General features: G+C 40.8%; 1 protein-coding gene across 2 annotated transcripts in view; it reads left to right on the top strand.

Moving 5' to 3' along the window:
- LOC109307593 (serine/threonine-protein kinase TNNI3K) overlaps positions 1 to 10,921 on the top strand; it is a 207,412-nt gene that overhangs the window by 44,054 nt on the left and 152,437 nt on the right. For both annotated transcript variants that reach the window (XM_019531624.1, XM_019531625.1), the window contains 2 exons: positions 1,880 to 1,977; positions 5,658 to 5,768. In XM_019531624.1, the coding sequence (XP_019387169.1) occupies positions 1,880 to 1,977; positions 5,658 to 5,768 (209 nt within the window). The remainder of the gene's footprint in view (positions 1 to 1,879; positions 1,978 to 5,657; positions 5,769 to 10,921) is intronic.

A 10,921-nucleotide genomic window follows, 5' to 3' on the forward strand; every position in this document is an offset into this window, starting at 1 on the left:
CCTCACCAAGGCCGAGTACAAGGGGAGAATGACATCCTGGGATTTGTTTGAGAAGCATTTATGGATGCAAGCCAGCGTTTTGGTCACTTTACTAGCCACAGCATCGCATTGCAGGCTCATGTTCATCTTGTGATCAATGATGACCCCCAAGTCGCTTTTTTCCCTAGTGCTAGCCAGCATAGCACTGCCGAGCCTATAAGGATGCTGCAGGTTTTTCCTCCCAAGGTGGATAACCTTGCATTTTTCTGTGTTAAACATCATCAGGTTCTCATCCACCCATTTGCTGAGCCTGTCCAGGTCAGCCTAGATCACCCGCCTGTCTTCAGGTGTGGATGCTTTGCCCCAAAGTTTGATGTCATCAGCAAACTCGGCCAGTCCGCTTCTGACTCCAATGTCCACATCATTAATGAAGATGTTGGACAATATGGGTCCAAGGACAGAGCCTTGGGGGACTTCACTTGTCACAGGGCACCATTACAATTAATTTCCATCTATTACCACCCTCTGGGTCTGACCACAGAGCCAATTTCCCAGCCAGAGGATCGTGGTGGACCCAAGGCCACATTTGGCCAGTTTTTCCAAGAGGTGATAATGGGATACCAGATCGAAGGCTTTTTTGAAGTCAAGATTTATGATATTAATCACTTCCCCCTTGTCCTGGGCATCAGTTGTCCCGTCTTGTTTAGCAGGGGTCCAATGTTACCCTTATATGAAAAAGGACTTTTTATTGTCCTTGATACTCAAAGCTAGTTGGAGTTCAGTTGCAGCCTTGGCTTCCCTGTTTTTCTCCCTGCAGGACTGGACCAGTGCAGAATATTCCTCCTTGAAGGTGAATCCCAACCTCCATCCTTCGTAGGCCTTTCTTTTTAGCCTCAGGAGGTCTGCTAGATCCCTGGAGAGCCGGGGGGGCTGCTGTGCCCTCTTGCTGCCTTTCCTCCAAGATGGAACAGACTTAGCTTGTGCATTGAGGATCACTCCCTTGAGGAGCAACCACTCTTCCTGAACTCCCCTCCCTCTGGGGTCGTGGTCCCCCGTGATTATGTAGTCACAATGCTAAAAGATGAGCATTTATTGTTTAGCACTGCATATATCTCTGATCAGATCCTTTCCAAGAGATGTGAGGGGGTGAACAGGAAGAGCAGGTGCCCCGCTGTGGAAGTCTTATCACATCCATCCCCCATTTACAGTGGCTGGCAAATCAGGAGGTTCTAGATAACAGCTATATTTTCCCTCCATTTTAATACCCTGGCAGAAGCCATCAGACTCTAGTCCAGTGGTTCTCAACCTTTTTAACCTCAAGACACCCCTTGGATAGATTTGAGGTACCCCTCAGAAAAGACATCCCTCAGAAAATCTTAGGGCACCCAATTTTTGAGGCACCCCTCAGAAAATTTTAATTTTCAGGTTTTTTTATTACAGAAAAATAATAAGCAATCTTCTGTTGTAGAGAACTCCAAAAGACCACAGCAAGGAAGAACATTAATAACACTACAGCTCCTATTTAAAATCTCTGGGTTTATAGAATGAATCTTGTTTGCCCACCTAAAAGTACTAATATTGTGTGGCACTCTGTGGCACCCTTGACAGGAACTCAAGTAACCCCCTAGGTGCTGTGGCACCCTGATTGAGAATTATAGTACTAGTCCTTTACTTCTACACTCAGATAACAGTATCAGTGACAAAAACAGCTATTCCTTGTATTCTGAACATTGGAAATGTAGATAAGAATGTACTGAGGTCTGATCTCAGTAACAAAAAAACTGACAAATTTATAGCTGTATTCTAAATGTGTAGTTACCATAGGAAGATTTTTTCTCATTTACTTCATTTGTATAGTCTTTTCAGTAAATTACTTCTCTCTTCAATTTTAATTCTAAAGGTAACAAATCACATATTCGAACTCTGATGCTAAAAGGATCGCGCCCATCCAGGTTAACAAGAAATGGATTTACAGCTCTACATTTGGCAGCTTACAAGGTAAATTTTTTAAAATTAAATTGATAAAAAGAAATCAGAAGTCAGAAGCTTTAATAGTTTGCTCTCTCTAGTCATTAATCCTAATGAAAATCTCTATGCCTTGAGTACAGGTCATAGGAAATTTATCTATAAAATGTTGCTACACAAGAAAATACTATACACATTTTAGACCACCTTCCATGAGATGATGCCAATCTGATTTAGAAACACTGAGTAATTAATTCTCACAATACAGAAGTATTGTAAAATAGGGAAGTATTACTGAGATTATGGTCCGAGAAACAGGTACTTTTACAAGAGATGTAAATGTGTTAATCATAGCATAAAAGGCAAGGGTGCTACATGTGCATCCAATTTAAGATGCTATAAAATGGCAAACCAGCCATTACAATTTTCTACATATAAAAATGCAATGTAGAACATGTTTATAGCTGGTTTGTATGGTGCACTAAATTGAACATGTGGCAGGCTTAGGCTGGACTCACAATCTTGTCAATTGTCAGCTCTAGCATTGGACTGCACTGGGATCTCAAACCAGTGCAGGTGTAGTTGCTGGCTGGGACAGACAATTAACTGATTATCAGCTTAGCCCCAGACCTGCAGGCATCTGGCTTTCACCTTACCACTGCTGGGGAATCTGGAATCTGACTGGGATCTGCTCCCCTATCCCAACAATCGTGCCTCCTGCCATGCAAGTGTGGAATGACATGAGACTTAGTTGTTGGGATTGGCAACTGATCCTCAATCTCAAAATTGTGCTTCCTGCCATACATGTGTATAAACTTGATGTGAGAGGGTAAGACTCAGATCCACAAAAGGAAGTGTGTGACTAAAGTAGAAATTAGTTACTTAAATTCCATCTAAGTTAAATGCTGTCTTCAAAATCCCTGTTGAACTCTGTAGATATTTAAAATTCATAGGCAGTTCTGCATTTGGACATGCCCTGAATTCCCCAGTTTAGCATCTGTCTCACACTGCAGCCTGATCCAGACTGATATCCTTTACCTATGTCCCCTGAAGGACCTAAACTGCTAAGTAATCTTGAAACATTCCTAGCACAGGCATTTCATGAAACACATGGTCATTTTTATCCAAAACCAGAGCTGCCTTCTTGCAGCTCAGAATTAGGTGCCTACCCCTGTTGCTGAAGCATTTCTTGATTCCTACTCAATGGGCACATCTACACGTGCATATTTATGTGACTCAATAAACTCTAGTGCTTACACATGTGTTTGGGACTGTAGCAGATTGATCCAAGTCAGAGCAGCCCCAGTTGGCAGAGGGTATAGGGGGCTGTTGCTCCAACCCAGCTCACTGTGCTGTGGAATGGCTGGCTAAGGCACAGGGCTGCTCCAGTGCGGGGCTAGCCAGCAAGCAGGACCCACACTGAAGCACCTTCATGCCCCAGCCAGTTGCATCAGTGTTTACAGGTGTGGTGCAGCTGAGTATAAAACTCCTCAGCAGGACAGTACTTGTATTTACAGGTACTATCCTTTTACAGTGTTTATTAGTTTACTCCAGCCTAATAGCCCTGCACATGTAGACACCAAGTTGTTTACCACTGAGCTAATTAACTGACTACAGTGAATGTCTCATGTAGAGGTGTCCAATAAGTTGGTGGTTGTAGATTTTATTCTTTGGCATCTTCCACCCATGGAGTATTTAGGGGGAGCTTTCCCTCAACTCAGGGCTGCGGATTCCGCTCTGGGATTAAAGTGCCTAAAAGTTAGGTACTGTGAAGGTCAGCATTATGCCATACGCATCCCTCTGTGATATTACCATAAGGTACTTGTTCAAAGTCATTCAGGAGCCCTATTGGCAGAGCTGGAATTAAGAACATCTAACATAGGCTTATGGTTAAAAGATAAAAAGTTATCTTTTCTCACCTAATTATTGTATTATACCCATTTGCTATATCTTTGCTTATTTCTGTAATTCTTATGTTAGTTTAATTTTATGACCCCTGAGAACAATTACATCCTACTATGCCAACCAAAATAATGATAATCAAATCTTATGCTACAGCACATTTTGTTTTCTTCCTCTCAAGTAGTGTTGAGTGAATAATTTACAATCTTTTATCTAAAAACACCCTTTTATTTCTTAAATAAGAAAAATTTGCGTAAATATTCTGCATTCTTTAATATATTCATTAATTGGGAGTATTCTTTAAAATTACTTTAATAAATCTTGCTTTGTCTGCTCATAATCTTCAAAATGCACTGGGAAGCCAATGAAACTTTATTTTTACATAAAATTTAGCATATCCTAAAGTGCTCTGCTGAACTGGGACCCCATATAATCATACAAATCACATGGTGTATTTTTCTGTACCATGATTAGATTGCAGAAAGCTAAGCAAAACATTGCAAATTGTGCTTTTGGGATAACTGTATAATCTGAAACTTCTTTACAAAACAGTTAACATTTTAAGGCTCCAGGACTACCAGTAGTTATCAAATTGGAGCATCTGTTTTATTACAAGTTATTTTCAAAGCAAAGTATAGGAAAATAGAGAAAAATCTTAGACCCCATGATTTGGAAGGTGTTGATGAAGGATGACTTTTTAACAACATCCAATGACTTCATGTGGGCTGTAGCCACATTAAGTTGTGAGATTTGATGGGATCAAAGCAGAACTAAAAATGAAGAAGATGGGACTAAGCTATCACTTGGAAGGGATGTCTCTAAGAAACACCTAGCTTAGGCCATCTTTTTTCAGTTTTATTTTTAGAATTAAAATTTGGCAGGGAGGTTGATTTAAAATAATATTGTATCTGTGAGCCTCATGCAAGAGTAAATCATTTATCTAAGGTGCTGAAAAAATATATATTTTTAACATGAGCAAAGTGACATGCACCAGGAGTTGTTTTCTTCAGAGCTCTGTCTATAATAGTTATTAATTTCTGACCTATACCAATCTTTATATGCAACCTAGGAAGAGGGGCTGTATTGATAATAATAGTTCAAGTACCTCCTGCGCTGTTGTGTTGTGTGTACTGCTACTGCATATAGAATTGTCATTTAAAGACATTTCAACTTCAGGCTGGGCTGACAATCAGAGCCAGAACAGCAGTAGGTTTAAATCATGATAGTTTCTGTGGAGTTAACTGAGAAGCCAGCTCAGTATATGGGCACATGTAGTTTTGCACTTAAAACAGCTTGGGAAATAGATGTCCTGACTTCTATTTTTGGTCTTCCATCGACCCCAGGCAAACCGCTTCATATCTTTGTGCTGAAGTTTGCCCAGTTGTTAACTGAGTTTAAAAATATCTGCCTTGTCTGGACATTGTGACTCTCAATAGACTATGTATAAAGTGAACTTAAAAGTCCCAAGAAACTTACATTTAGTATTATTACTCTGATCTCCATCACCATTGCTATACTTCAGATAAGACATAACAGAACTTTAGCACAATATATTGCCAACATGGAGACCTAAGCTAAATAAAGCTCACAAATCTGATATTCAGCACATAGTTCTGTGTAGGTGTGGGATTTCCTTCATAGAATGTCCTTCTATGCTTGACACTAATGCTTCTGACATTTAAAACAGGCCGTGCTAGCATTTAAAATATTTGTGAGGCTGAGTGATATGTAAACATAGAAAATCAGAAAAAGAAACAGCTTTGCTAAAGTTTATTCCAAAAAAAATAACACTTTATTTGTGGACCCTTCAGGACAATGCAGAACTTTTAACAGCACTGATGCATGGTGGAGCTGATATTCAGCAAGTTGGATATGGAGCACTTACGGCCCTTCATATTGCTACAATAGCTGGTCATCATGAGGTATGTTTTTCCTTTTGTACCTAGAAAAAGATGAAAGCAAACGACACATTTAGCTCAATTCTCTTGTAGAATGTTACTGGTTGAAAGATAGACAAAACAGCATATCATTAGCTCAATACAATTAAGCTTCTGGCACTTTGGAACACCCTGGAAAAAGGTGATTAGGATTTTAAAATGGTTTCTGGACGTATGTTTTTATGCAGAATATACACATATGTATTTATGCTATGGGTATCTATGCAGCTCCTACCCTTTATATAAAATGTTGTTAAAGTCTTGTTGATAATTAATGCCATTCCTTTTTTATATCTAAACAGTTTAATAATAGTTTTGTAGTAAAATATAATCATATATAAACTCAAGTAGACTCTGTCTCCTTCCCAGGCATATTGTGGAGGGGGCCTCTGAGGCACTCGTATCTCATACCCCTCCTGTCAAACTGGAAGGCTGTGGTAACTACTCAGAAATGAGGCAAAGATTCCCAGCTTAGAGCTATATTACCTCTCCTGAGACTGTCCTCTAGGGATCCAAGGGACAGAACATCTTACTTACATTGCTCTGGCAATGACACTGTTTAATTTATTTTAAAAATCTTCAAGTATTTAATATTACAGGTGCAGGATTACCTTTATAAGGGAGCTCGCAATCTTAAGCACAGTATGTGCTCAGTTACTTAGGTTCTCAATCCCTTTGGGTAAATCAGGTAAGCAAAGCAGTTGTCCTCTCTTTAGATCGAAAGTATTGACTGGCTAATTTATGAAAACAGAAACTTCAAGTTTCCTTAAATAGGACAGAGTAGGCAAGGGGTGCAAAACAACAGAGCAAAAAAGAACAGATTTCAAAAGTAGAGCAAGTCCAAGATGGTGCTCAGAAGAGAGTATTGCCAGAACTTTGTTGCTTCTACAGTTCCAAATATAATAAGCCAATTTTGTCACACTTTCCAAGTGTTAGTGCTCTGATTTTTGGTGGTGCTTGTAGTGAAGGGTAAGTTATAGATACAGTTTTAATTTTAGCATTGTAGCTCTTTGATGTGGTTTCAGTTAGTTCATGAAGTTTAGCTGAGCTATACTACCTTTTGTATATAAAGATGTCAACACTTCAGAGCTCCTCCAGAGCCATTGGAAATCTGGGAATTTCCTATTTCTAGTCATTAAAGGCCCTGAAATATTAAACTGTGTAACTGATACTTATACACATAGTAAAGCTGTCATTGGTACAGGAGTGGATCTGACCTGGATTTGAGATAAATATAATTTGGTGGGTAGTTATTCTTAAGGAAACTATATGGACAGGCAGGGTGCAAGGCAAAAGACACCAAGGGCATGTCCAGACAAGCATGCATGTGCCTGTTCCACCATGTCAGTCCAGTTTGAGATACCACAAGAGGCATGCTGAGAATGAAAAAATGTTCTCTGTGTTGCATATTTGCAGCACCGGCTCTAAATTTGATACCTGGATTTCAGGTATCAAAAAAAATATATCCATGGGGAAAAAAATGGGGCAGGGCATGCTCCAGAACCGTGGTCTGAGGCAACCTCATGGTAGGTTCTCCAGAAAGATGCTCTGGTATCCAGCCAGAGTGTCTCTATGGTGCTTCTGTTGCCCTAGCTCATGCCCTTAGCATGCAAGGCAAATGGAGGCAGGGCAAGGCTGTGGTATGACCCAGCACTGGGTCCTGTCCCAGGTGAGCAGGGACTGGCGGGGGGGCTGTGTGTTTTCTGAAGGGGTTTGTGGGTGTGGGGTGGATGTGTGGGAGTGGTGGGAGGGTGGAGGTTTGTGGGGGTGTGGGGAGTGGTAGGGAATGTGGAGGGATGTGGGGTTTGTAGAGGGGCTTGAGGGGGGGCCACCACACATCTGCCTACCCTCCCACCCCCTGCGGTGCACAGCCTCTGATGCTGGCAGCAGCAACCACCTGGGCCATGTCTGTTGTAGCACTACCTGACCCACAGTCTGTGTGGGGAGAATGGATCTGGCCCAACCCAACCCAGCCTGGTCCGGCACACCCCACTAGCATGCCTTTGGACAAAACTGGGATGTGCGGCTCCAGGACTCATGGCTCCTGTCCAAAGGTGTGTGCTAGCTGGGCGGGCCAGACCAGGTCAGGCCAGGCCCGTTCTCCGCGAGAGTCAGGCAGTGATACACAGTCCCACAGCCGCATATCACTGGTCTACGTAAAGTTAATGAGGGGGCAGAGGCAAGAAGGAAGTGCAAGCCACTATTATTTTTAGTTGGGAAAAAAAGAGAGAATCTTCTTCCATTTCAAGAGAAAGTTTCATGGGATCCACTTTTTCTGTTACACCTACCCAAAATCAGCCAGGACTTAAATGGTTGGGGCAGGGTGCTAAAAGACATTTGATGAATGTTGTTACTACTTTACTTAGGGAGAGATATTACTTTTCCCAACCTCCTCAGCCTTTCTTTCCTTTGCTTGTCTTCTTACATTGTAAATTAGATTGTCTAAGGTATTTAAGTTTTTAAAAATGCAGATAAGCACCTAGTGAGATTTTCAGAAGCAACTCTAACTCCCATTGAAATAAGTTGAAGACAGTCACTTGACCTGCTCAAATGGTTTTAAGCACACCGATCCCCATCATTAAATACCTAACTGCCTTTGAAAATTTGGCTCTGCATGTGTAATTTTGGGTATATGAAGCACTTAGCACAATGGGCTTTGTTTCTCTTGGGATCTCCAAACATCCTCTTCCTCCTCATCGTCATCATCGTCATCATCATCATCTTGTCATGGGAAGGTACAAATTGCACTTCACAAAACAAGTCCCAAGCTCTGTACAATTTCATGTTCTGATTGCAACCTACAGGAGCAGAGCTGTCAACGGCTGTCTGCTAGGTGGGCTTACCATTAACACACCCTATTCACTTTCTCCCCTGCAAAGTTTAAGCTGTGTTGAATACCTAATCTCCCATGCCTCCTATTTTGGTATTGACAGGCAAGGTATTTTCTGGTGTTACAACCTTCTTTTACAACTTTAGTAAAAGGCATTGGCCAGCAAAGGCCAATGTAGACTTTGATTATGGTTCCCTGGCTTTGCATCCTCCAGATCAGTGGTGACCAACTGTTTTGGCACCTGTGCCACAAATTAGTTCTGCACTCTTCCCAAGTGGCACACTGATCCCCTTCATCTCCCTGCCTGCTACTCTGCTTTCTCCTCCCAGCCCTATGCTCCCTGTCCAATCAGCTGCTCTGCTTTCTGTTTTCTGCCTTATCTACCACTGTGCTCTCTGTACCCTCCCTGATCCACTGTGTACCACACAAAGAGGCTGCCCCAGCCACTTGTGGGACCCAATCCTGGCTGGCCAATCCTGCTCCAGATAGTTAAAAGAGCATGTACAAAATGAGAATAGCTCCAAAGGTTATTTTAGCACTGACTGATAGGGAGTTAGCAATAGAAATCATGAAGATAAGTTATACTAAAGCCTCTACAATGTCTGTAGATGTGACAGAGTGAAAAAAGAATAAAGCACTTTACAGTCGGTCACACAAGAAAACTCAATTAAAAAGCTGTTATTCTTCAGTGTTTCAGTCAGCAATTCCAACAGTTATCAGGGGACAAATCAATTTGCAGCATCTGTAGGCAGCTGTTTAAGTCTGTGAATGGAGGAGCATGTTAATAGAGCAAGACTGACGTTAAATACTTAGTTTGAAAGTTGGCATTTCAGGTGGGGAGGTTTCACCAGATGTGAAGGAGGGATTGTTTTTGGTGTTAATTTTGTAGCATTGCATTCTTAAACTTGTAAGGCATCATGTCATTCCCTTCATTAGTCAAGTAAGTTTAATTTTGCTCAATGTAAATGTCTTCTCAGACATTCTGCTCCGAAAAAGAACATCCATGTAAAATGTAAAAATTATAGGTAATTGTTTTGTGCAGGAATAAAAGTAGTCATGTTAAGAGCAGTCTTAAAACTTTTATGATCTTTGTATCTTGAATAGAGCATACTCATGTGTGAAACCTGTGTATTGTTTGGGAACAATCTCATATACAGAACGGCATTTTGTCTTGCTGGGGACATCAAGTCATTTAGGGATTTGGCTACTTTCATTAATCTTCTTGAGCATATAATATGTAATTTATAGGATGCCATCTGAATTTTAAAAAGTTTCTCTCTTTTGAAAAGTTGACTGCATATAAAATCAGACTTTATGATTCACAGCAAAGAGTTTGTCTTTATGCCAGATGTAAGTTTTAGTTATTTATAGCTTGGTTGGGTTTTTTTAGTGAGGGTTATTCATAGTTGACACTTTGCCAAGTAAACCGATCATAGAATATCCTTTCTATCATATCAGTGCCCCAGTATTGCCCAGAGATTTCCTATTATGACACTCTGTATCCATACACAGCTACCTTGACTAGCCTGGATCTCCATGCAGGATGAGGGTCATGTTTTGCTAGATAGTCTCATAATCAAACCTTTTTTTATGGACTTGAGGTGGGCAGATCTGCACATATATCTACTTGAAGCATTGTCCTTGTCATATCAGCACTACTGACTACCTTGTCACTAGTCTTTAAGACTCTGACATCCAAGAAGAGACATCCTCGTTCTGTTTCATAGCCTGGAGTAAAGGAGCTCTTTTGGGAATTGTTTAGTGAATTACTTCACACTGGGCTGTGCATCATCTTTATTGATGATGCTAGGGAAGATGCCATCTAAGTAGTACCTCTGCAGAAGTGGAGAAGTATTATTAAGCTTTTCAGGCCCTGGACCTAAATAGCTGTACAGGCTGTTGCAGGCTGATTTAACACCTGAGAGTGTTTTGAGCCATGATCTAGAGGAAAGGCTGATTTAATCAGGATTTTCCACTGATTAGGATTTGATTTTATCTATTTTTAAATAAATCAAAGTATATTTTGTGTGTATTTTCCACAATTCACTCTAGCTTTTTGTGATAACATAAATCATGTTGGTGCTCTGTCGCAGTATAGCATGCTCCTATGGACCAATCAATGTAATTCAGCCTTGTGCCGAGATTTTTGTACCACTTCATTTCCAAGTGGGCTTCAATAGGCTTAATGGGCAAAGCATATGATATATATGGAAATTTGATGTTTGGCTGAGAATTTCATCAGTATGTAAGGTATTTATTTATTTTTTTTCCCCAAACGCAGAGTACTTGTGTAACCCAGGTAACTCAG

Source organism: Crocodylus porosus, unplaced genomic scaffold (assembly GCF_001723895.1).
Source record: "Crocodylus porosus isolate Cpor-Errol unplaced genomic scaffold, CroPor_comp1, whole genome shotgun sequence".
NCBI lineage: Eukaryota > Metazoa > Chordata > Crocodylia > Crocodylidae > Crocodylus > Crocodylus porosus.